This window comes from Anopheles coluzzii, chromosome 2 (genome assembly GCF_943734685.1).
Source record: "Anopheles coluzzii chromosome 2, AcolN3, whole genome shotgun sequence".
Lineage (NCBI taxonomy): Eukaryota > Metazoa > Arthropoda > Insecta > Diptera > Culicidae > Anopheles > Anopheles coluzzii.
In genome coordinates, this window is record NC_064670.1 from 30,772,816 (window position 1) to 30,799,843 (window position 27,028).

General features: G+C 45.7%; 2 protein-coding genes across 4 annotated transcripts in view; one reads left to right on the forward strand and one right to left on the reverse strand.

The window, feature by feature from the left end:
- Positions 1 to 15,751: 15,751 nt before the first annotated feature.
- On the forward strand, positions 15,752 to 22,041 carry LOC120952947 (uncharacterized). Its single transcript, XM_040372552.2, has 5 exons — positions 15,752 to 16,004; positions 16,998 to 17,177; positions 17,315 to 17,500; positions 20,885 to 21,208; positions 21,308 to 22,041. The coding sequence occupies exons 1-4, from the start codon at positions 15,752 to 15,754 to the stop codon at positions 20,998 to 21,000; spliced, it is 735 nt and encodes a 244-aa protein (XP_040228486.2). The 3' UTR covers positions 21,001 to 21,208; positions 21,308 to 22,041.
- Positions 22,042 to 23,460: 1,419 nt separating this feature from the next.
- The window catches only part of LOC120952014 (nose resistant to fluoxetine protein 6), a 78,460-nt gene continuing 74,892 nt past the window's right edge, over positions 23,461 to 27,028 (reverse strand). For all 3 annotated transcript variants that reach the window (XM_049607509.1, XM_049607510.1, XM_040371074.2), the window contains 2 exons: positions 24,710 to 24,906; positions 23,461 to 24,388 (listed from right to left, as the gene is read on the reverse strand). In XM_049607509.1, coding sequence (XP_049463466.1) covers positions 24,272 to 24,388; positions 24,710 to 24,906 — 314 coding nt within the window. In that variant the 3' untranslated portion in view covers positions 23,461 to 24,271. The remainder of the gene's footprint in view (positions 24,389 to 24,709; positions 24,907 to 27,028) is intronic.

The window sequence follows — 27,028 nt, forward strand, 5'->3', positions numbered from 1 at the left end:
ACAACGTACCCGTCGTGAGTTCAAGCCTCAAATAGACCGTCCCCCGTAAGCAATAATACTGGATAGCCTATACAAGCCGGTATGTCCACGTAGGACGTTACACTAATTCGAATATAAGTTAATTGAGATACAATATGACCTCACTTGTTGGGATACGATTGCGTGCCAAGTAGTGAGTTCGCACTCGATAGTTGGGTTGTTTGTTTCATCACAATGACTTTGCTTAATTACTCCATGATTACAATGCCGGTGTTTCTTTCTGTCAAAGCTACCTGCCTTGGAACCCAACTATTGCGGTGCCAACTATTGAACAAACCAACTGAAAAGGACTCAACCTCAAGGTGTTTTTGTGGTTGTATTAAATTGCTCATAAAATGTAGAATAGCAACTGGCGGTGAAAATTGCAACCGACCGTAGCGCTCGTGGCCGATACCGAGCGGATACTGTGTGATCCATCTTCCGGTTTCGCCAGAGCATCTCTCGCACTCGAAATCCCAACGGATGCCGATCCGTTCATATTTTCCATCTGAATGACAGGTTTCGTGCCGTTGCCAACAGTATCATTATTACATACATGCCTCGCACTCGGGACGGGAAATTGGCTACACACAGCAACTACGGGGATATGGGGGTGAGGGAGTGGCTTAGTGGCCTTGTTGGTGTTGTGTAAGGGATGGGGGAGTGGGATGCGAGGAAGAGCACACACACAGGGAAGGGGAGCACGCAGCACGAAAACAAAAGGGAAAAAGATGCCAGTGAGCAGCAGCAGCAGCAGTGTGTGGTAGGCGTAAATATGATTCCTTGCAAACTCAACTACAATACCTCATTCCCCCGTTAGTGCCGTTCGGCCCTCGTCGGGCCTTGCCGTCTCCTTTCCTACGATCCATGCTTGCTTCGCCCAGTTCACGCCCCCTCACACCACAACCTAGCACAATAAATCTCCACCCGAGTAGTGCTGGCAACAGTAGAAGCCGCCGATCCGATTTAGCACCATTGGAGCGGCGGCCGGGGCTACTTTGGCATTTGGCTTGCGGCTTGCGTTTTTGTGGTGATTATTTTCCGTCGGTGTTGCGTTTCATTCATTTCTGCTTTTTATTTTTATCCTCCCTCCCGTTCGGTCGTGTGTATGTGTGTTGGGTGGGTGTGTATTTCTTTCGCCGTCTCGGGACGCGTTGCGACTAAAGACGCTGCTATATACTAAAGGATGAAGCTCTCCATCTGGAAGAAGGGGTCGTGGCGCAGGGGTGTAGAGATTAGAAAAACGCAGTGGCACAAAAAAATGGCATTGAATGGCGTGAAAAGTATTACCAGCGAGGAGGAGAAGCAGTAGAAGGAATGTAGAGTAGAAGAAGCACAAAATAAAAAAAAAAACACTTCGCCCGGAAAAGACGAAGTGGATGAAACCTTAGTACGACAACAACAGGAAGGTGGCACACGTTGACTAATGGCTACCAGATGGGCATTAGCGGGGTTGTGCTAAAATATAAAATACGCTCCCGGGGGGTGCAACGGGGGATTTGTGGGCGTCTTACCAGAGTGGTGGGTGGTAAAACCGACACACATTTGCAATACGCTCCAGACAGGCGAGGCGAGCAACATTATGCACGCACGTGTTAATGACAGCACCGAAATGGAGATGGCGGGAACGTTGGAAAATTCGTTGCACTACACGTTACCTTGGGTAGTGGGTATTTTCTGACATTTAGTTGGGTTTTCCACACATTTCCACCTCTTTTATTCGTTCTCTCTCTCTCTCTATCTCTCTCTCTCTCTCTCTCTCTCTCTCTCTCTCTTGTCGGTTTTCAGGAGCTCTATGCCTTGAATAAGCAGAGTGAGACAATGCTGAAGGAGACGGGAAACTCATGGCCCCTTCACTTGCTTCACGGAACTGTAACTCGCTAAAACAAGCGTAAAACTTAGTGCATAAAATGTTATCTTTGCTTTCGGAGTTTTTGAATTTTCCAAGAACTGAAACCGGAAAGACGGAAATAAATGCCTCGAGGGATAAGGTACAAATTGAAAGAAACACTATGGGAAAAGAAAGGAAAAAGTATGCTCGTTTTTGGGAATTTAAATTCCCCCTGCAAAGGAAGTTATAATTGGGAAAGAATTGCGTTTGCTTTGAGCACATTCCCGGTGGAATTGTTTGCTTTGCAATGGAACCAACCGAGCCGCCAAACTTTACTTCCCTAATTTCAATTCGAAACTCACAGAAATCCTCCAGAACAAAAAACAATATGAAATTCAATTCACTAACAATCGATTGTCAACTTCAATCTCTGCGCAGTGTGGAATCGATGAATCGATTAGCAACAATTTGACCATATTGCTGGTCCGATGGAGCATGAAGGGATTTTTGGCGTTCGTCTACCACACTACCCCCCGCTACCAGATGCTAGACCTCCCTCAGGCAGTCTGCAAGTAGCTAGCTAATCGAGATAAATGAACCATGCGACTAATCGAGCGTACACAATCGGGTCGGTGGCCACCACGGGCAGCTAACAAACGGTGGCGGATCGTAGTTTTCACTCCTGCTCACTTACACTGTTTACTCACCGGTGTTCACTTAAAAAGCGTCCCCGTGCGAGGCGTGTTATGTGCTTGCACGGCTGAGCTTCTTTCCCTTTTTTTTTTGTTATTCTGCCATGTCGAAAGGCACAAGTCCTCGAGCGACTGCTGCTTCTCTCGAGGACGATGCCGACTAGCGCAAAGTGGGGGGTGGTGAAAAGTAAATAGCAAAAACCACACTGACACTCACACACACACACCCACAACCACACAGCTTGAATGCTGGGCAAACTGGTTTAGTGAACTAAAATACGAACGTCATGCATGACCTATCCCTCCCTACCCCCACCATTCTCCATCTACATGCGAAAGTAATAAATGGAGAAAAGGAAAGGAAGGGCGCGAATGCGAAGGAAAGGAAGCCGTTTCTGGCTCAACGGCACTGTGTGGGAGAAGTTAGTGACATCTTTTTTTTTTCTTTTTGTTGTTGGCCTCCATTTTTCGGTTAGGGAAATACTTAAGCGCGCCTAGGAGGAACCGGACGAACATGCCGGGGCATGGCTAAAGTGGACGAAATATGTTGTCAATCGACCGTTAAAAGGACACTCGACACTCGACCGTTTGGCAGTGGGGAAACCCTGCGGGAAAAGCGACAAGCAGCAGACACCGAGCAGCCCTGGGAGGGGATTATCCTTGCGCTGATGACGTAAAGCGGATGAGATGAAACTGTGTCATCGAATTGACGGCCTGGTGGGAGGGTGTGTGTGTGGGAGGACTGGAACAGTGCGGTACAAGTTTTGTGCGACAAGGCTAGTAGGGCGATTTATCCGACGTATACTAAAGGGTAGAATTTACTGATTTATAGGGGTTTGCATTCTACTACAGCAATGAGCTGAGGTTGCAAGGTCTTCCTCTTACTTTGATCGTATGCTGAATTTTGCAACTACTTTAACCGCATGTAGCTTTATCATGAAGATATCACGAAGGAATTGCAGTGTTTTAAACATCTGTATGTAGGACTTTAATGTAATGTAGGCATTTAACGACTCGTATCTCCTATTCGACTTCAACGTCCCAGTTTCCCAATTCCGCTCCCGTCTTCGTGACTCCTCATCCCATATGTTTCCCTAGATTATAAGAACACATTTGTAAAACCCTAGAGGCCAACAAATTGTTAAATGAATAATAATAATAATAATAATATGTGGAACTGACTATCCTGCTATTAGTAATCAATAAGTCACTGAAAGCCAAGCCAGACCTTGACCGACATCGTTTGTTGTGCTAAAGAAGCACAAAGAGAAACATCTGTATTTTGAGACCGACATTATGGTCACAGACGTTCCATGATGCCACAGCAAAAGACGCGCGGAATAAGGGTCCGTATCCGAATCCATTACGGTATTGTCATACGTATTTTATGAGGTTGTCCAGCATGGATTGAATAAGTTGTTTGTTATAAAACAGTGCTTCTATTCATGTGTTATCTTTATCTTTGTGTGGAGTTACTCGGGTTAATTTAAGCGGCTTCAGCAAATGTTTGGTGGACGTATTATTAAGCAATACATTTGAAAAAAAAAAACTGTAGGCTTGGGAACGAAAAGGATCAACTTAATTGTTGTTTTTAAATTAAAATTGCTGCATCAAAACCATAATTATTTCAGTATCACAAGCCGTCGATAGAATTTCATAATCAGTAGAAAGATTTGCTATTATTGTGCGAGTATTTATTAAAGTTAGCCGGTCTCGTAGTACAGTCGTCAACTCGTACGACTTAACAACATGCCCGTCATGGGTTCAATCCCCAAATAGACCGCGCCGCCATACGTAGGACTGACTATCCTGCTATGGGGGGGGGAAACAATTAGTCACTGAAAGCCAAGCCCACAAGTGGTACGGGCAGGCCTTGACCGACAACGGTTGTTGAGCCAAAAGAAGAAGATTTATTAAAGTAATTCAGCATGTGAACTATTACTAACTCATTACAATTAAATCCTTAGAGGGCAAGTCACCCAAGCTACCTGATTAAACAAGTTTCAAAATATGTTATTTTGAAGAAATGAAGGAAAGACTTCTCTTTAGATATCAAACATGCTCTAAATAAAGTCCTGACAAAAGAAAACATCCTTATAAGGCCTTATCATGGAAAACTTGCACTTGGAATAATTATGGTTTTGATGCAGCAATTTTAATTTAAAAACAACAATTAAGTTGATCCTTTTCGTTCCCAAGCCTACAGTTTTTTGCACTAAAATGCACTCAAACCGCTGTATACTTGTGTTATCAATGTGATAATTAAAGCATCAGATTTTTTTGAAAAACGAACTAAAACAATTCTAAAATTCACAATTAAATTACGAAACTGCTGCTGTCCTGCTACCGACCAACATTCCCGCACTGTAACTAATCCAATGTGCTGCCTCATTCCAAGCATTTTTGTGTCATGTTGTGCCCAAGCAATCCGCACGTTCTACGTCGTATTCACGCACACTATTTTCTGATGACACTTTTGCGCGAGGTTTTAATGGGAGTGAGCTTTATTTTCTTCTTTCTTTTCATATCTGCTTTTCTTATTTTCACCCACTCCAGTAACAGCAACAGATTTATCATGCCACAGTCCGGGTTTGGGGTATTTTATTGTGGCTTTTTACCCCCATTTTGCCCAACCGTCAGCAGTCAGCAGGAAGGACAGAAGGACGTGTGCAAAATTCAGAACATATACTAACAGCTCCTGCCAAAAAGAAAAAAAACCCCTCCAAACCCACCCTATCACTGGTGAAACTTTTCCCCAACCTAGACGATGGTAGAGCTCCATTTTTTCTCTCTCAATAAATCGAGAGATGGGCAGCAAATGAAGAGCAAATGTGATTACTATAATCCACCGTGCCAGGTTGGCAATTCAATTTTCAAAACTTTTATCCCTGCCCTCCCCCGTTCGTGCTTGCTGTGCCCCCACGAGTGAAGCATTTTTCCTTGCTATTTTACATGTCTGCCTGGGAGTGTACCTTTACCGCGGAACGGTAGCAAAGAGTGTAGTAGCATGCTGTTAAAGTTCTGCCTCACTTTGATGACTTCAAATGCATCTTGCCTCACCCCGGCACTGGCGACTGGCAAGGCAAAAGTGAGCCGTAGCCGTTGAATAACATTAGCGTACGGTATGTACGGTATATGTGCGCGCCAGTTGCCGTCAGCAGAAAGTGCTTTGCTCTATCATCGCGGGCTGAAGATTCCGCATCAGCATCAGCATCGCGGCACACAGAGCTTGGCAGCTAAAAAAAAGGATACGGCAACGATACGCAAAGGGTTGTAGTGTATAGCGGATGTAGTGTAAAAAGAGGAGCAAGAAATACGAATAAGCACAGTTTATGCCTTTTTTCCCCTTGGTCCCTTGATCAAGCAGGGGTTCATGCAGCTGCGGGCAGAATGGCAGGTACTGAAGGAAGGCGCAATTGCTAAAGTTTTTCATCAGTGGAAAATGCTACTCCAACGACTCTCCCATCAGACCGGGGGCTGCCAACAGAGCATATGAAATGTGTTGTGTTTCTATTTTCCACTATAAACTTCACAGCCATTGCATGTCTGCGTCTGAGTGGGGGGGGAGTGTATGTGTTTCTTGAGCGCATAAACTTCAGCTTCGTTGGAGGTAATCAATCTACCAAAGAACTTTGACGGCTATGACTCTTTGTTCTTTCGGGTGCTCAATGACGTGGCACCAGTGCTACGCTCTATTCTATGTTTTAACTTTTCCACAAGAGGGGAAAATGTTAAAAGCACGCCATAAAATGCACTTCAACAAGCAGAAAAACTTTTTTTTGTATTAAAATCCTTTTTCTACGTTTGACTTTTAAAAGCAAACAGAAATGGAGCTAAATGCCACACGCAACACACATGTGAATAAAATCACAACCAATCAATACTGCGCAGGTAAAATTTGTATCACCATCCGAAGGACGATACGGACCATAACTTTGCACGGGAGCAATAAAACGATCATCTGTTCAACTTAAACCAAATCTACCAACCAAACCACATCAACAAAAAGAAAGAAAAAACGATACAAGAAATCGATACAGCAATTTAAATAAAAGTGCCATTAAAAGTGGAAAAGTGAAGAGCACACAAATGGGGGGAGGTAAAAAGGTTTTCCCTGAATGTCGGAAGTTTGCAGTGAGCGAAGAAGCGCTACTACACACCACACCAACCAAGGTCATTCGATCGTTCGCACATCATGAATTGTGGTCCAATTTTTCTGCCCACATCCCATCCCATTCCCAACGCATTACAGTCACAGGGTTTAGCACTGAAAGGCTCACCCCGGTGTATGGTGGCAAAAGTATGGGGAAAAAAGGGGCGCGACAGGGGAACCCCACATCGCCACCGTTAACGGACCGGGTTTCGCATCATCCGTGTGCCGTCAACACATCATCAAATATTATTGCAATCAACTGACGAGATTTCAATATTGCTCCCATGTGGCTGGGCGAAACGTTGGAAAGCAGGCACAGCACAAAGAGAAACGTGAAACAACCGTGGGTCTCGCTCGCATCACCGCGCGCCAACTTTGATGGTCTACATAAAAAAAAACCCCTCCCCGCTCAACCGGTGACGAGCATTCAGAGCCATCAGGGCCGTCACGAAATTTGACGATATTTGACGTCTATTTACCTTGTTGCCCGTATTTGTCATCATTTTCGGCGATGCGATGCACAAAAAAAACAGAAGCACCCCGCGGACGACTCTGGATCATGGGTGGGCTTTCTCATGCCCACGGTGCCCCGGCCCTTTGATGTTGTCAACGTGGTGCAAAGAAAAAGAAACACTCACACACACACACTCCGAGCGGGGTAACTGATGTTACGGCTCGAAAACATGACGGCAACTGCCCCGTTTTCGGGCTGGATGAATCGGAAAGGCAACAATTAATTAGGAATTCTGCATAACTTTTCCAATCAGCTCTTTCTCTGGCCGGTATGCTCAGGTATCCGTTTCGGGGCGCTGTCGATAAAATATGCAAACTTTGCCCATTTTATCAGCCCTCCTCCGCTCGACAGGCCCCGGCATTGTTGCTGTCCGTTGTTTGGGGTTTGCCGTTTTCCTGCCTTTATTCCTGCACAGTGTTGGTGTTTTGTAACGCTTTACAGGGTCAGCAAATGGGTGTTTTTTCCCCGGGAGGGCCCGCGCTTACGGTAGCGTATCGTTGCGTGAAAATTCCCGCTCTATGGTGTTCTAACCTAGAAAAGGGCCAACATAAAGGGGTTAAACTAGTACAGACTTAAGTCTCCTCCCCCCAAGCAACACCAAAAACATGGAGAAGAGCAAAAACAACAACAAAAACCCTTCCCACTGTGGGGAGCCATTGTTTAGCGCCGCTCCAGTGTAAAGATAACAGCACGCGGTATACCGATCGCCAGTCTCGCGAGCTTCGTTTCGTGGGTTTGACTTTTCCGGTTTACTGACACGTATGTAGGTGTGTGTGTGTGTGTGTGTGTGTGTGTGTGTGCACGCACCTTGCTTGACAAAATCAAAGTCAGGCCGGCACGGTAAACCCGAACGCACTCCAAAGATATAGGTCACACAAAAACAGTAACAATACGCGGACGTTATCCCGCGAACGATCCCAAACACCTGTCCCGATCTAATCCCAAACCGGCTTCAACAGTAGATGGGGAGGTTGGTGGTAGACTATGGGCTGTGCCAGCTGCCAGTATTCGCTCTTTGAATGTAGTGAATCCATTCACGTGAGAGAACGGGCGGGCGCTTCCCTAGCAAAACAGTAAAACAGCCTCCACCACAGAGCCACAGAGGGGTTTTATAGTTTTAAAGACTTACAAAATAGGCCAATCGAGCCGGGTCCTGGTGCGGCTCAGTTCCGAAAAGTCGAGCAGTCAACACACGCTGCAACACTGCTGTGGCATTTGCTTTGTGCCCTACACACTCACTCCGTGCTCTCCGGTGGCACGAGCAGTGTTCCCTGTGCGGGATTGCGTGTCCTTCGAAGTTACCAGCAAGGTTGACTTGGGTACACACCAACGATGTTCGCTTTCCACCGAACAATGGCTAAAGTTATGTAAAAGGAGGCATTTGAAGCACCGCCATTGTTCGGACAGCAAATGCACCAAATTGTTTGTGTAGTCGTGTTATGTTCTCGACTACAACGGCTTTCCCTGCTGCTGCTGCTGCTGCTGCTGCTGGAGTCAGCTGTCAGACGTTGCACAAACTGGGAAACCGTTTGCACCGGGATCGTAGCATGCTGAAGCCCCGTACTCTATTGCAACCTACTACCGCCATGGCAACCGACAACAGGACGTACGTTTTTGGGAAGGTTTTGGCTTTGACAGATTTCGAAACGGGTGGCATCGTAATCGTACGTTCGTAGACGGATGGAAAGTTGGTCTGGCTGGCGCAAGAACGGTTCGACAAAACGGCTTATCAAACCGACAGACACACACACACATAGACTGTCACTGCGTTTAGCATTAATTTCACAACCTCTGGCAGAAATCTCATCCATTCCGAAAGTGTAAAGAATGCCGTCTACCAAAACGGCTAGCGATAGCGAGGAAGAGAGAGAGAGAGAGAGAGAGAGAGAGAGAGAGAGAGAGAGAGAGAGAGAGAGAGACAGAGCTGCACTAGTTTCACAAGTTGTTTTAATTTCAAATTTGATTTAAAACTCATCCAAGTGGAAATTTATGGCAGCTGTCGTTGTTGCACTGCTGTTGATGTAGCAAGTGGGGATGGCAAATTGTCACCTTTCCTCTATCGCTTTCTCCGTCCCATCCCACGTCCAATGGCTAAAAATAGTGCCCGATCTGGAAAGGATGCAGCATTCATCTGCCACGCGTCGTGTGATTCATTTGCTTCGAATGAATATTTATAACCTGTGCGCTGCACATGTCCCTGCACCCGTCCGCATACAGCCGTTAGAGGGGTAAAACTTTTCCCTAGCAAAAAGAATAATCGATGCATTATTGATTTAAAGCAGCATGTGCAGCGGGACTCCATGTTGGCACCTTGATGCCGAACAATCACCCAAAATCGGATTAGAGTGAAAGTTAGTCGCTCTAACTCGATTGGATTAGAAGGCGGGGGAGGGGGAGGTTTGGGAACGTTCCCCAAACACCCAAATACTCCCCCGCTACCACCGATCACGGCATGCCAACAGGGGCTACCGAGCTCTACCATTTTCCAATCATTCAGCAATCAAAACTAATTTGCACACCGCCGGTCGTTATAGCTGGGGCTGTAATTTTGGGGGGGTTGGTTGGTTGGGAGTAGAATTACTCCTGCTGAACGAAGCTAAGCCTTCCCCGCCTTCCTCCCGAGCTCTTGCCCGATCAATCGATCGATCCATCTATCGGGATTGTTCGAAGGAGGCAAATCGGGAGCGCTCGATGTGAAAGCAATTTTATGCCAATCAAAGACGCTTTAATTTAAACCCATCAGCCCCCCATAATCGATAAAGTGTCCCGCAGGATATTAACGTCGAGTTCGCTTTACACGCGTGTGCGTATGGAAATGTTCGGCAAATTCCCATCCAACCAGCATCCACGCCACGTGGCAAGAGGATTTGCCGGTACGGCATGGGAGCAAAGCGTAGCGCAAATCAAAGCAAGCGTAATGCATATCTCGCCCTCGCTCTGCCGTTCACTGTCGAACGCTCTTTCTTTCCTTTTTTTCCCTCCCGTGCCCAGTGCGTGTTTCAATCCTATTGTCCTGGGGGTGGAGATTTTTCCTTTCGCTTTTCGCGTAAAGGTCCATGTGACGTGCGAAGATATACACACACGGCGTATCGTATTTAGGAGCTGTTTGCGAAAAAAAATCTAACGCAAAATTGAACATGAAACAAAACCAGACTAAGCAAATGTGTGCTCAATCACAACGTACCACCCGATTCGGGTGGGACAAAAAATCCTTCGAAAAATCGCGTCCAAAGCACACAAAACTGTATCGAAAGACCGAACAGCAAAACAATTTCCAACTGTCACCTTCCTAAAGGAGGGCTAAGCTTGCTGTTGTTTTTTTTTTTCTGTAAGCCTTACTTGTAACCTAACTTTTCTGCTTTCTTTCTATTGTTTGTACACAATTCGGTTACGCTAGCTGTGTATGGTGTGTGTGCGTGTGTGTTTGGGAGCCAGTTTTTGTTCCCTTTGGTGCCCAAAACTTCTGGAGGGCACGGTACACCAAAATGGGCTGCGCATGGAAACTTCAATCGAATTAAAGGGGCAAACCATCGCAGGCAGTAAAGTATGCTCCATGTGCCCCTACCCTTCCATCGTCGCTCCCACTCGGTACAGTATCGGACAGAAAGATAGGGCATTGGTTTTTTAACGCACCATGCACCCGTTGGGCCAAGTTTATGTGTGGTTTGTATGTGCTTGTGTTTGTGTGTGTGTGTGTATGTGTGTGTATGTGTGTTTGTGTGTATGTGTGTGTGTGTGTGTGTGTGTGTGTGTGTGTGTGTGTGTATGTGTGTGTGGATGTATGTTTGAATGTGTATTGATGTGTGTGTTTGTTTCACAAGTAGGTCGTTTCGGATAGATTTGTAAGTAGTTTTTTTGTGTTTTGAGTTAGGTTTTTGGTGTGATAAGCAGGACCACCGCCCTCGCGATCAGTGTGTTTTCGATATATTAACAATGTTACGGTCTTCTTTCGCCGTGGTCTTCTGAGGACGTCCGGTTAACTTGCGCGTTTCGGTTGTCCAAGCGCGTTTCAGTTGTCTAAGCACGTTTCGGTTGTCCGAAGCGCGTTTGCCACAAAAGTGCGCGATCGTTCCATTACGAACTCGATCCTTTTGCGTTTAATGCCAGCAGCTGCCATTCGCTTTTACATATGGCACTGATGATCGGTACAACGTTTACCTCGACCCATTGTTACTAACATTGCTTGCTTGGACCGTCAAGAACGCGCTGGTTAAAAACTTGGACACGGCTGATCCCGTGCTCTGCCTGCGTTCTACTTCTATACGCGATGAATTACATCGTTTTGGAGCAGCGAAAACATCGCATCGATAAAACTATCAACGAGTACGCGAGTAAGCGTCTTCCTTTCAAAATCGAGAAAAGAATACTGCCGCGCTCATGAAACAAAACGCCCATTGAAAAGAATAACTGCGCGCCAGCTCAATGCACGCACAAAGTTTACCATTCGCACACAACGTGCAACGCAGAGATGCACGAAGGCCTTTCAATGGCGTGCACTGGAGAAACACCTGTGAGGGAATGCCGAGTTCATTGATATTGTGCGCGTGTCCATTTCGCACCGGTGTCGCATTCACAGTCATGAAACAGCACACCTGCGTTTTCGTCCGAGGAACAAGCGCTGCTGTCGATGCAAACTTTAGTTTTTATCCAAGTGTAAACGCACAATGTTTCACATGATAACACACATAACAAGAATAATTTCAACGCAAAATGACATCATGGCAAGCTATGTTTTTCAGACACAAACCCGCGCACTTGCTAATACACATTAAAAAGCACACTCTCTTTCTACTACTACACACACACACACATGCACACACACACACACAATACATACATACACACACACAAACACAAGTAACGTGGCAAAACAAGTGCACGGTGCATTGAAAAAAAAGGGTCCTATCTTAATGTCCGATACTGTACCGGCGACGGCAACATGACCCTACTCAAAGTGATCCTGCATTATTTTGGCTGCGTTGTTTCTTTAAGCACATTTTCGTTGTTTTTTTTTCCTGTTTTGCTCCTCCTTTCTCTACCAGTTCCACTCTGCCAAGCGAGGCTAGGACAATTCAGACACTGTGTTTGTGAAAGCTTTGCTCCATACAGTTAGTCGGTGTTGGTGAAAGGGTGAGTAAGATGCTGCCGCTGTTTCTAGACTGTATGGCTTTTTGTAACCCTTCCTCCATTCGCTCCCTCCCCTTTTTTCGGCAGTGCATGATTATGAATAAGCTATCGTCGGGCGAGCGAGAGAGAAAAAGAGAGAGAGAGAGAGAGAGAGGTGGGAAAATTCGGCCAAACAAACTGTAATCATTGGAGTGTGGCAAGGAACAGAAAACAACCGGCTCACATTAATGTTTAATGTTGGCAAGAGGCACGCGCCTTCTGTTGCATAAATTAATCAAGCGGGGAGCAAGTCCGTGACGTATGAGGAGACCCTTTTCCCCCGTGCAGTGGCGGCTTAGTTAATTTCATTTAATGTTTTACATTAAACACATCCTTGCATGGTTTGTTTGTGTGGGGTCTGTGTTTATAATGTTTTTACTTTTGAAAAAATCCATTGTCGCTGTTTCATACGGACATACTTTAATATAGCTGTAGCAGTAGGGTACTGTTTAATTTAAATGCTGTAAGAAAATATTTAAATGGAAATACGAAAACCTACTAAAAGCTTAATAAAGCGCAATAGGACGTTACGTTTAATGTTTGCAAAAGAAGAACATAATTCAAATAATTTAACCATACTTTGGACCTGGAAGCAAAGGTTTGAATACACTCAGTTGCGAGGTACGTCTAGCTAAGTGTAGATAAGTCTAGCTAACATGCGAAGCGCTTGACTCGTGTTCGTGAGAAGATGTTCACACATTACCAAAAATGGACTAAACATTGAAAAATGAATCATGTTGATTATGTTCGCCAGTGGTGTCAGTGTCTTCGATTCCATTCACCAGCGACAATAATCGGCGCATGTTTAAAAAAGTAAGTGTTATTAGTAGTACCATATGTGCCCGACGGGGCGTTCCCATGGTATAGTCGTCAACTTGATCGACTCAAAAACATGCCCGTCACGGGTTTATTGTTTATTTGTCATTACTGTCCGCCTTACGGTTAAACAATTTTCTTAACCTACACCTAAACATAACCATAACTTGACGAAATACAAATTAACACAGTGCCTGTACTAGGAAGGAGAAAATGAAGAAGATTGAATAGAATGTAAGGGTAAGGAATGGAAGGAGGTAAAGGAAGAATTGAAGTCAAATAAATGGTACAGGCTGTTGAAGCGACGAAGACAAGAAGAGAATCGTTTGAGCCATATTGAGTGCGCCTTGGAAGACCAGCTAGGAATGGACCAGAACGGAGGGAACGGGAAGGGACATACAAGGGAATGCGAGATAAGAGGGAAGGCACATCAATGTCACCGAGAAGAAGTCCTGCGATAAAAAATAGCCTGAACGCGGCCACGTCTGCTTGCAAGCGATTCTACGCCCAGCATACGGGTTCATGGGTTCAAGCCTAGAATGGACTCATTTTCATTCACTTAAATGCAAAGATGTTGGTGGTCCCTTGGTACAGCCGCGAACTTACACGACTTAACTACATGACCGTTCTGGATTCAAGCCTCATATGGATTGTCCCCTCGTAGCAAGAATTAACCATCTTGCTCCTTTATAAGTCGGCACGACCGCGTAGCTTGTTACGCCAATAAGAAGATTCTAAAAATAGCACAGACGTTAAAAATAATATTCGTTTAATGCCCAAGACGCTCAAGAGGCACATTGTAGCAGCAAGAAATTTTCAATTTTAATTCCCCAAAGTGGAACTGCAATTGCATTTTTAACTGTCGCATTTACTACCAGCACTCACGAATTCGTACACTAATCGCGATGCTTAATTAATTTAAGCTATCTCATCTGTTGCTCCAAATAAAGCTGCCCAGTCTGGGCATGTTCGGGTTTTTATTCTTTTTTATTTTTATTTTTTTGCGATTCCGCCCCAATCGTTATTCTGCCCGCGATCGGGTTTCGCCCGTTCGCTTTCTGTATTATTTTATTTTTGGTTTTTGCTCTTTGCCACCACCGTCCCCCTCCCTCCCTTTATGATTGAAGGTACGGTCAATTTATCAGCACCCACCGAAATAATACCTACTTTCCATCGCTCCATCCTCCCTGTTGTTCCCATAATTATGATGCCGGGATCGCTAAAGAATAAAATGAAAGGTTAATCATCGGCCACTTTCCAGCAGCAGCAGCAGCAGCAGCAGCCGCTTGGCAGCTTGGCAGCTCATTTACATTTCCACCAGCAAACCAGACGCACGAGCGCGATCATTCTCCCAGCGATCGAAAGGTGGAGCTGCTGCTGGTGGTGGTGGTGGTGATGCGACCGAGATGCTTTTATATGGCCTTCTTTAGCCGGTCTTTATTTGCCCATTTTGTAAGCTATTTTTATGGCACGGTTCGACGTTTTATGAGCCACACACAACGACCGGTTCAGCCGGGTCTCGCTAACACCTCAGACACCGCGGATTTGACGGATGCTGAAGGGTGCAGGGGGTTGTTTTTTCTTTAGCTTTCAGTTTCCCCGTTGTTTGCGGCTAATTACCTGCCCTGATGCACTTCCAGAATTGGTACCTTTTTTTCATTCATGCCGTGTCTCACTGAAATCTCGACCAAACCATAAACATAAAAGCCCCCGCGTGCAAATGTTCCGTTTTGTCTTCAGGCATTTTTTCAGGCACAACGCTTGGTCAAAACAGCTGTTTTCAGCGTCCAACAGCTTCTCCGAGAATAGAACCCGGTGTAGTAAAGCGGAGTAAATGGAGTTACTCCTTTTTCTTAATGGCCGGCGGACGTTGTTGGCCGTGTTTTATATTCCGGTTCGGCGCGCGGTTTTTCCTCCGCCACCTATCTATCGGACCACAGCTGCTACCGTTCTCACCGATTACTTTCACCTTTTTCCCAATGCAACGCTCACCGATCGAACCCGACCGGACGTACGGCTTTCCACACAAGCCTCCTACCTTGCCTTGAAGGAAGGACACGTCTGCGCGCGGGTCGATTCGATTGTCCCAGTCTCCCAAAGGTCGGCAACGATTTTTACAGGTTCTGCCAGCTACAGCATCGCATCACATTCACATCTCAATAAACACGCGGAGCATTCAAAGGAGGATGAGAAGAAAACAAACGCCACCGCTAGCAACAAAAAAGCACCTACATTCCCTCGGGAAACACGGAAATTCGACACCACGAGAGAAAGAGAAAGAGTGGCACTCACAGGAAGGTTATTGCTCTACCGCTTTTTGTTCCTGGTTTCCGGTTTGTTAAAAGATTCGCTAGACAAATGATGAAGCAGGCCTGCCAGCACCAGCTACGCTTCGTACTGTATTACTCGGTTCGTGCCTGTTTTGTTCCGCGTACTTCCTTCTATCCGTTCTTACCGTTCCTGAAAAGGACCGATCCTGCTAAAAAGGGGAATCGGCGTCCCGAGGGGCGTCGTGCGCATGCACCAAACCTAACCGCGGTCGGCCGGTAAACCGGACCCGAATGCCGAACACGAACACGTCCCTTTCTTCCCTGATCGAAGACCAAGTCGTCCGAAAGCTTCCCGAAAGTCTTATTCGAGAGCTTTCGCCAGCGTCATACCGTTCGCAACGGAAGCACTACGCACTGCTTGGTAGTAGTAGCGACTCAACCGTCCAGCGGTTCCGGTGTAATTTGTCCTGCAGCAGTAGCAGCAGTAGCAACAGCCGATTGCGTTTTCCCGCCGCCAACAGTCGGTTGTCGGCACCGTTGTCGGGTTAAAAAAGGGTACTTAACGTCTCGACGACAGGTTGTGTGTGTGTGGTGCCGGTGAAAGTGAAGTGACAGTGTGCAAAAGAGCATCCGGCAAAACAAACAAACTTCCCTTGCCTGTGCCATCGCGCTCCGTAACACGCGCTCAAGTAACACGTGCCGTGGATAAGTGTTTGCGTGCCGGAATAAGTAGATCAGCGCGGAGGACGCACACACCAAGTGTTTTTGCCGGGACCGGGAGCGTTGGCCGAAAGGAATGGCGCTGTAAAAGGATCGCTTTAATTGATTCTGGCAAAATCGCTCTCCTGTGTGGTGGGCTCTGTCCCCGTTTTTCGCGACCGTTTTGTCATCGAGACCGTCGAGAAGAAAGTGCTTTCGCATTCTTTCCCTCGTTCAATCGATTGTACTATTTTCGGTAGCGCACACACACACACAAAAAGAGGGAAGCTAGTGTGTGCGGATACGGGGGTGCTCTTTGTGAGTGAAGTGGTGTTTGAATGTTTGGAGCAGCAGCTCGTTTTGCATAATTCAACATTCGCAAACGGAACGGGATTAAGAGTGTGTAAGAGTTTTGGTGCTGCGGAGCCGTGAACCGACCGGTGGGTTGTGCACGTCAATAAAAATTAAGGAATTTGTGCAAAAACTACACCGAAACACGCGCGTGTCGATGGCGGGTCGATATTAAATTCTTCCAAACCTCCACAGCCACTCACACACAGCCACACAGGATACAGGAATTGTGTCGGTTCTCCGTCACGGCACAAAGTCCCATCAACACGCCATCGTCAGTCAGACTATTTGGTTCGGTTTGTGTAGATTTGTATTGTAACCACAAGCACAGGCCAAAAGCTTTGCCCAAAACGGATCGAAAGCGGCTGTGTGTGTGTGTGTGTGTCCGTGCGTTCGAGAATCCAATCAACGAATTTTCTCCCCACTCCCCTCTTCGTGAAACTTGTTCCTTCATAAAACACCGGCCCTCCATTCGTGGAGCAATGAGCGCTCGATGCTGTCTGGCCAGTGGCCATTCCAACAACACACAGTAATCTACCGTGCTGTTGTGAACAGCGACGCGTCTGCCAGCATAGCGCCACGTGCCTCCCCCCGTCCGTCACCATTTCGAAAGGCTTCGCTACAAATGAAAACACGAAGCGACCCACCATAGTCATCTATCCCACTGGTAAGCCTGCCCTGGATGCCTGGCCACCACGTTCTGTACATTATGCCACTCGATTACGTTTACCAACATCTAACTGAACCATCTAATGCTGGCTGTTTCGTTTCGCTTCAATGTGTCCCGCCCGTCAAACGCGGCAGTGTCCCCGGAGACGGTGATCATACCGATTGTGTCCTGCATCATTGGCTTCCCCATCCTGGCGCTGCTGGTGATATGCTGCCTGCGGCGGCGGGCCAAGCTGGCGAGGGACCGGGACCGGCGCCGCAACATCGACCTACAGGATCACGCAGTCAGTCTGGTGCGAATTAATGCCATACATAGGTTCAGTGAGTTGACACGTAGATATAAGCAACACTCTGTGCTTCTGGTGGTGGTGACTAACCACGCTGCCCGCTACTATCACGCTACTCTGTTCACGCTAATACCATCTAATCACAACAACAACAACAACAACAAAACTTTCCCCAAATACCGTCGTCACCGTTCGTTCAGGTTTCATCATCCATTCGAGAGGCGTGTCATCAGCGAGGAATCATCTTTGAGACGTTCTTGGTCGGTTTGATGATTCCCTCTTTTTATGTTGGAGAATGCTTCCTTCTATCATCATCATCATCACACATGTAAACGCCTTCTTGCATCCTTCTTGGTCCATGGAAGGATGAATGGACCGACTGTTCGCTAACCGTTGATTACAGCCATCTTGGATTACTTGCTTTTCAACGTCCACCAAGGGAATACAGTGAATCTGGCCTACTAGCAGGAGCAAGTCCTGTTGCTACTGCTGCTGCCTGCCTGCCTGCTAAGATTGTCTTTAAACATTCCCGAACAACGTCCCTATTGTGCATTGTCTTGTGTGACACCCGGCTGAACTCTTGAAGTTTGTGTTTTTTGTTCTAACACGACGTCACCTTGGGCGGTTTTGTGGGCTTCATTACGAGCCTCGGTGTCATAACCCTAAGCGTTACTTACGCCTGTTGCCACCGGGGCGCTACTTTCAGGCTGCTTCTAATTTAACCCGCCCATCGTCTGCCGGATGCAATGTTTATTATGGTATTTCTTTTTTCTTTTTTGTAATAAATTGTGAGGATCGTTTCATCCTCGTTGTTTAGTTCAACCCAACAGCCTTCCGTTCCAATTTTCGCCCCGATCTCCGCTTTTCCCTTACCCTTTTTCGTGTGCGTTCTTGTTCGCTCTTCTTGCCTTTTGCAAGCTGTAATTTGAGCGGCGTTACTTCAGGCGCTTGCCGGACACACGAGCGGTTGAGTTATTTATGCCGTAATAGGATTCCTGTCACCTCCACTCCTTTCTTTCACGCCCCACACTTTCCTTCCGCTTCACGCTTCAAAAGGGTTCGCCAACGCGAGACGCGTTAAAACAAAATAAGGATTAATTGAAGCACCTTGGCGGAAGGAACACACACACACACCTGACCGGCCCACAGCGTCAGTGGGCGAGCAAATGAGATTAAAAAGTATGACCGCCCGCACATTTTAATGGTGCCGGGTGGTTGAAGAGTTGGGAGTTTATTTATTTTTTACCGTAAAACAGTTAGTTTAAGTTTTGCAATGTTGCACAGTATTTACGTTTCATTATTTATTTATCTCACCCAATCGCACTTGGTTGTTGTTGATAGGATGTGGTTTCGGTAGTAAAACGCAAACCCTTCCGTTGTTGGGACGGTACGCGATTGCCGCCAACGTGTAGATTGGAGTGAACGTATTCGCGTATTCGCTTTTATTATATCTCTTAGCCACCATTTACAGGCTTTCCCGGGAGTGTATTTTTTTTCTTTCTTATTTTTTCGTTTAATTTTCGTTTGTACGGTCACATAATTACCCGCCCGACGGGAACAGTTAATGGTGGGTTAATTTCCTGACCTTTCTGCGACTGCTTGACCTGTTATTTATCTTTTTTTATTTTTTTGGGCTCGACAATCCTTTTTTCACTCTCCGAAGGAAACGTTTATTGATCCCTTCGTCCCTTTTTTGAATATCTTTTTTTTTTTTTGTGTGTGCGTTTAAACGTAGTATGGCGATACTTTAATGCTTGTTGAAGTTTCAAATTCCTTTGCTCCCCTGACGCGTTTAACCTTTTACACTCACTGCACTTTCGATGAATTGGCATTTGATTGGATTAATAGCCATCTAGAAATATATTGAAGCTACTAAGCTATAGAGCAATGGAGCCTGTATTCGGTCAATTTGATTTAGTCAGCATGCAACAATGGTCAGCATTTTGAACAAATATTTGCTGAAATATTTCCACTTTGATCGCTTTGATGCTACACTATTTGCAGTGAAGCTTTCATTTCTCGCTCAAATTGCTTTATTAAATGGCACTGGGCAGCAAAGCTTCCCTTAATGGACGGCACAGTGCAAACAGCATCCATAAACGATAACCGCCAAATCATTCGCTTTGAAGCAACAGAGTTCGATCAATCGATTGCCATCAGTCTAATTTATTGATTAATTACGATAACGGCATACAGGAAAGGAAGATAAATCAAACCACCATTTGCCAAAACACGATTCGCAACTGTGCACAATATACGAAGCAATGCCCGTTTCGATACGTTTTCGGTGTTGCAACTGCGTCGCATCGGAATCGAGTAAAAGTTCCGCGAAATGGAAAACCATTTCATTAGTCGTTCGACAAAAAGCGCTCCTCTGCCCTCCTGTTTTTCTCTCCTTTGTGGTGATGCCATCTGAATCATTGCACTGATTTAGGAATGTGCTGATTGCAAATACATTCACGAGGGCACACTCACGCTGAGTGAAACTTGTTTGATGTGGCAATGTGATTATTGGTAAGTGACACAAATTCAATTAAGTACGAACGCTGGACAAATGGGAAATAGAACGCTTGCGTGAAAGGTGTCAGAAAATATTTAAATCAACAGCCAATAGTTGGCATCAGATCCTCACTGTACTTCCCAACACCTGTTCAATGACAATGTACAAGTAAAACTGCAAAACTCTCGCTACTCCAATTCGCTCGCTGCTGGCTTGCACTACATATTAGAGAGAATTAAATAAATAATTAACTTCGACAAATATAGCGTTCGGTGCCATTCAATGCTGCTTCCTTTGCAATTATGCCACAATTATCGATTAAAGCTTCGCGCCAGCACAGCACTATAGCTGTAGCATCGCATCTGGTTCGCTGCTTTCTTTCACATTTACTGCGTGCTTACACCTCACGACTTCAATTACATCTAACCACACATTTCTTAATTTATTCCACACATATACATGTATACACACACTCACACACATTCGCTAGCTTGCCATCTTTTTCAACGATAATCTAACTTCAATTTCGCTCTTAAGCAAGTGGTATTGTAGTGCGTTTAGAGGAACAATTTCCCCAGCTAGACATGCTTAACGCTAGTGCTTAGATATTGTGTATATACTGGGAAAAGAAGAGAGTAGACGAAAATAGCTCGTAACGGTGCTACTACTACCACTACTATTGCCACTGCCACTACTACTACTCTTGCTGCTTTTGCTACTTTTACTACTAATTCTACTGTTTCTTCCACTGTTATTACTTCTTCTCCTATAATTACTACCACGGTTCCATTTATTGCTGTTAAGCTTATACTAACTAATCCCCTTTCATCTCTCCTGACATTTTCCCTTTTTCTCGCTCTCTCTCTCTCTCTCGCTCTCTCGCTCTCCCTCTCTTTGTTGATTATATTTCTGATATAGATTACAATGCCCCGCGAGCTGTCAGTTTGTGTTCTGAGAGAAGTATAAGCCACAGCATACCCTCGCTGGAGCTGGACACGATCCTTGAAGAGACGTTCTGTTCGGTGGAAGTGTAGCTGAAGGTCACGGCGTCTACACTGGCATAATGGTGTGGCTAACGTACACATCTCCTCTTCTCCCCAATCCACCCCTGTTTGGCTGTGTCCTTAGTGAATGTGCATTATCACGCGGTTCTTCATCCACATACACCAACCACACCTTCCCGCCAAAACCATCCATTAATAGTATAACGAAAGTTGAATATGCTCATCTTTCCATGCGCCGGTGAGTTTGTTGAATCGTTGAGAAAGTTTTGTGCTGCGTGCGCTATATATTAAAGATATGTTCTTCACTTTTTCCCCCTCCAATCTCTCCAACATTAAGGATCTGACCGATGGGAGCGTCGCTAGAGCCATCGAAGCGAGAGCATGCTCACACAGTGGGGCTCATGCAGTCAGCGCCTCCCGTTTGCCGTCGCCAGCATATCATCTAACGGCTTCAACCATCCAGGGTAGCTGTAGTGTTTTTAGGGATGAACAAATAGAACTCAATGTTTTTAGAAAGTTTACCCACTTCCAGCCACATCCCTCATATCGCAACTGTGTACGATGATGGTGTAGTGCACAATCACCAAGATCTTCATCCATCCTGCAACGTGTAACAATCCTCGAACGCTTTAAAAGTAAGACAACCGTGAGGTGTAGTGTTAGATGGCTAGAATATATTAGGCAAGCTAATTGGGCGTAGCATATATAACCGGCGTATTACGGTGGTACCGGTGTATAAGAACCACACTCTTTTTCCCCCCATCTACCCCCTTAAACAGCCTTCTTCAAACAGCCTAGCTGAGAGTAGTGGTGTACTAGTAGAAGAAGTTAGGGCTCAGTAACACACATACTCACACACATACCGAATCCTAACGACCTTACCTTTTCCAGAAACCCAGCTGTGAACGGTATGGAATGACTTTATTCCAAACCTAAACTTTTGAATGCTTTAAAAACTCATCAATACATCTCGCTCCATCAAAGTCCTCCAAAGTGGTAGAATTATAATGGGTAGATATTTATGTGAAGCTGTCCTGTCACTGCTGCTCCCGATAGTATCCTGACAAAACAATCCGACGAAAAAAAACACACAGTAACACTCATATATTAAAGTCGGAAGACACTCGCACAAAACTATACACCATTCCAATTCAGAAGCATATCAGGAGTTTGTGAGAAGTTGCTACGAAACTTTTGGACTTTCATATAACGCTCCTCCCCTGCAGACCGAACGATACTATATCATCGTTCTATAGCGTACAACAGAAACAAAAAATACGAAACTCCCCGTGAGAGCTTTTATACACCATCCAGTGGATGTGCAAATTATCCTTAATGGAAACAACATCCTCAACACGCTACACCTACCCGGCAATGATAACGAGTGGCTACGAAGTATGAATTTACAGGTGAAAGACGAAAAGTTTCTCACACTTTCGGGACGGTTGTTGTTATTGGTGTAGGTATTTGGCAGCAAGGTGGTTGGTTTGGTTTGTGTTTAGAAATTTGATCTTGTTTGAATATACAACATAAAAGCACCAACATAAGCGAAAAGGCAGGCAGGACGTAATGGTACTCCAAGTTCCAACCAACCTGCCCGACTCTGCTTCTGTGTTACGGTAGAACTGGATGCACAAAACTAGCATACTAGAGCCCTTGGGTTATAATTTAGAGAAACGAAATGTAAAACAAAACTATCCATCCACAACTATACTGCGCCCTCCCAGCAAAACAACGGAAAAAGGACAAAACAAACTGAAACATATCGAATGCTTCTGTTTTCCATTTTTGATTGTTTTGTTTTTTCATTCTCCTGCACTTTTTGATCATAATTGTTCGATATCAACCATAGAGATTGCGTTCATCCCCATTATCAATTCCTCAATACAACAAAGCCTCCTCAAAACCACCCATCCCTCATTGCGTTATCGCACAGTGACGAGATACAGAGACAAATAAAGGTATGTGATTTGTGTAAAGTTGCTTTCGGTTGTCGTGTGTGTTTTTTGTACTGTATTGGATGGTAAGTATTGCAGGAAGTAGCTTAAAGGCTTGTTCAGATTATTGGGTAGATTCGTCTTAGATGAACTGATTCTGCTCTGTTGTCACTCCGACCAATCACACAAGCTAGCCACAAAATGACTCAATAACATAGTGAAATGAAAACCAAACACAAAAATATTTTGTTGAAAAGGTTGTTTATTGTTACCGTTACTCTACAGCTTACATCACACATAAAAACTATCCAATGAAACATTCTAACCTAAACGTTACGTGTTAGTTGGTATTGTACGCACCGGGATGGTCTGCACTTGTCCTGGAACACACTAAAACACGGTGTGGTAGTCACACATTTACAATGTCAATTACCAATGGCGCATGGTTTGGCGCAACACACAACAGCAATAACAACGCAAAATTCACGTCTCCAATTCCAATTCCAATCGGAACACAATTTGCACGTTACGCATGTTATTTTCCCCCCCCCCCCCTCTTTACGGCCCACTTCCGCGTGTCAACAGCTATCTGTTTTCCGATGCCATTGTTTTGGTGAGCAGAAGTATGGATTGATACGATTAAAAGTTTGTTCGGAAAAAAGGAAACACAGAGCACGGAAAGCGCCATAAATAAACAGCCAAATTAAAGATGGCAACAAACACATAAACAAGATGCACGGGGAGGGTAAAGAAGGTCGAGACTGGCGCCGGGCAGGATTGGAGCAAGCGAAACAATGTACAAAGCAAAAGAAAAACACAAATTTTCCCGATCAGTCTTTGACACGCGCCTCCGTAAAATACACTCAACGCTGGAGATGATGCTGCTAGGTCGCTGATGATGTTGATGATGATGATGTGTATGCTGATGATGATGATGCCGAGCTTGAAATACCGATCACATGCCGCAGAAGTGTTTCCTCTCTCGATTGCACACGATAGCAATTTTTCCAACCACGCACCATCACACCACGGCTGTCTCTCTCTCTCTCTCTCTCTCTCTCTCTCTCTCTCTCACACTCTCTCTCTTACACTCTTTTCCCGGCTCCCACCACACGCGCTCTCGAGCGACTCACTTTCTCCATGGTCGACTGCGATTGGTTTTTATGTTTTCCAGCTTCCCCGGGTCGCGATTTGGGCACACGCGGCCGCTTCTTGAGATGACCGTGAAAACTGTACTCCAGCTAAATAGGGTCAGTTTGTTTGAGTGGACACGCGCGTCACGCGTACGCGTGCGATTGGATTTTCGGTCTGTCTATTTGTCTGTCTGTCGGTGTCTGCGAGTCTTTCATTTGGGAAAGACTGTTTCACTGTGCTTTCTGGAAGAACAGCTTTAACAGCTTAATGACTGGCGCTTCGAACATTAGTGACATTCCGAACGCGATCAGAAACGAGATGACCGCATTACCGAAGAAGGCCGTGATCTGCAGATAAAATGACAGTGAACAAGAAAAAGAAAAAAACACCCGAAAATGTAGACAGAGAGAGAATGAGAGAGAATGAGTGGGAGAAAAACATGATTAAAATCGTGGACACTCGAAAGGGGTTGGGAGGAGGTCATCCTCTAAGCACGAAACAATAGAATTGAAAAGCAATCAATTTTGAACGGGTGACCGGAAAATTGTATCCCACCGGATGATTGGTTTGGGAGTGAAATTTGGAATTTTCAGTGACCCTGCTCCCCTTTTTTTTGGGACTACCGATTGTGGGGTGGGGGGGGGGTGAGATGGCATTGGGTTACTTACGATGATGACGTGCTGCAGGTGCATCGGTGCCTCGAGCTGGAACGAGGTAGCCATCATGACGACCGGATGGATCAGGTAGGTGCAGTAGGCGAGCCGGCTCAGCGGGAAGAATCCCCGGTACGAGAGCAGCCCGTTCACAAAGGGCGAGTAGCCCCAGCAGCAGGACAGCGTGATCCACATCAGCGCCAAACCCCAGGCTGTGGGAAAATGGAGAAGAGCGTTTCCACCGAAACGTTTACCATCATCATTGCGAGCGCATGGAAAAGGGAAGATGCTTTTGGTCAAAAATAGATTTATACGAGAGTTTGCAGTGAGTGGGGGATGGTGGCGGTGTGTGCCTTGCTGTGTGCGGGTACGCCTTGCAAACACCGATAACAAAGCGCGGCGATTCAATTATTGATTTTTCCGTCAACGATAATAAACAAACTTAAAATGCGTGTACGAACGAGCTGCTCAGAGATGTTCGTTTTGCTTACCAGCAGAGACCGGCAAGGACAATCGAACGAACTTTCCGAGCAAGAGGGTTCGCTGCCATCGCAACCAAGATGCGAGAAGCGGCAAGAGGACGGTCTCCCAACCACCAACCGATTACTTGATTACTGCAGCTGTTACACATGAATAATTCGAAAGCGGTTGAAATTAATGCGATTACATTTCGGGAGAGTCGCATATCGATCGGTTGGAACTGCTTGGGCAGCAGCAAGCAGCGGCAACAATGCCATTTCCGGAAGCGGAAACTGAATCGGTAGTTTTACTAACAAACCGTGTTTGCCTGAAGTGGGGCCGATCAAGCGCCGCTTGGATGGATGGAAAAGTTTCGAACGCGAATCTTGAATCTCATGCAACTTTAGCAACTTTGTCAAGAACCTTTGGCGAGTAACAAACAAGCTAATGTTTGCCTTTCGCCCACGAACAGCAGAGCTGGCCCAACTTTGCCACACAGAGGTGAACATTTTTCCCTGGCGCTAGCAGTAAATCTCAATCAAAACTTTTGCCTTTCACCATCTCCACAAGGTAATACTACTTTCGAGAATGATTCCAGTCCCCCCGGCACAGGGGACACGGGTACAACGGGCAACGACATTACTTCAACATTCGTGGAACAACAGAAAAGTGGAATGTCAAAGCCAGAGACCCCCCTGATGCAATACAATCCGGATTGCCGGTGACTAATTAACCGTCCCTGCAGGGACACTCCTGCAGAACATGCAGCGCCCAAACTTCATCGTGGTCACGTTCAATTAAGACACCATCAAATCCAGAGAAAAAGGGAAAACCAACAAACCGAATCGGGAGATGTCCCCAGGTGTTAGTTTGCCCCATATCTCACGGGTGCTTCTTCGTCCGCCTCCATGTGGTTACGCATTGGAAAGCTGCGTTGGAACGGTTCCAGGAGCCTATCGAGCGGGCACAGGAGGAAATGTGATGATGATGGTAATTGTTTTTTCGCCATTTTCTCTCCCTCCAACACTCAACGCTCAAGAGCGGCAAGGCGACAATTGTTTTCTTTGACGTCGCTAACGGTGTGGCTGTGGTGGCGCGTAGTAGGCTGACAGGTCGCAGCAAATTGAATTCTTTCGGATTGGGTCAACGGTAATTGTGGATGGCTTTTTACGTTTTGTTTGGGTTTCTCCTCCCAAGCACCAAAATTTAGAAAATGGAAATTTATTGTATTGCCCTGCGTGAGGCGTGTACGCGCGCGCAAGGGGTGGAAAACTAACTTGCACCAGTAACGGTACAAGTGAAGATGTTTTCAATTCAAAGCATGAATAGCTTTCGACGACGGGGAAAAGGGGGGATTGATAAGGTTCCCATCAACCCCAAGGTCTTGTGCCAAGTTGGAAAGCTCAACCTACCAACTTTCAGCTGACGGGACACATTTCTTCACCGTCTTCGGAGCTCGTGTTTTGATTGAAGCCATTGAAAGATGTCTATCGTCGAATCGAATCCAAGCAACCAGGTCCTTCCGGAAAATGGGATGGAGCGTTACTTTGTGCTTCTGTGGTGGTGTATTTTTAAACAGGGAACGGAGTCTCTTTTTTTGACACATAGGTAAATGAATAATAGAGATGATAGGGTAGCTTCGGGACTTTCGAGAAAGTGTTTCAGCAAAAGGCGTTACTTACAATCCACGCCAACACTTTAAGACTGGCAGAAAGAATGTGAAATCAACTACTGCTTTTGCCATTTTCAACAAGTACTGTCCGATAAGTTGTCAATAATGCACTACAAAGCCCGAGCTTATTGCTCTCTCTCTTTATCTCTCCTTCCCTCTACATCCAATCTGGGAAGAGAAACCCACTGTACTGAACTATCACA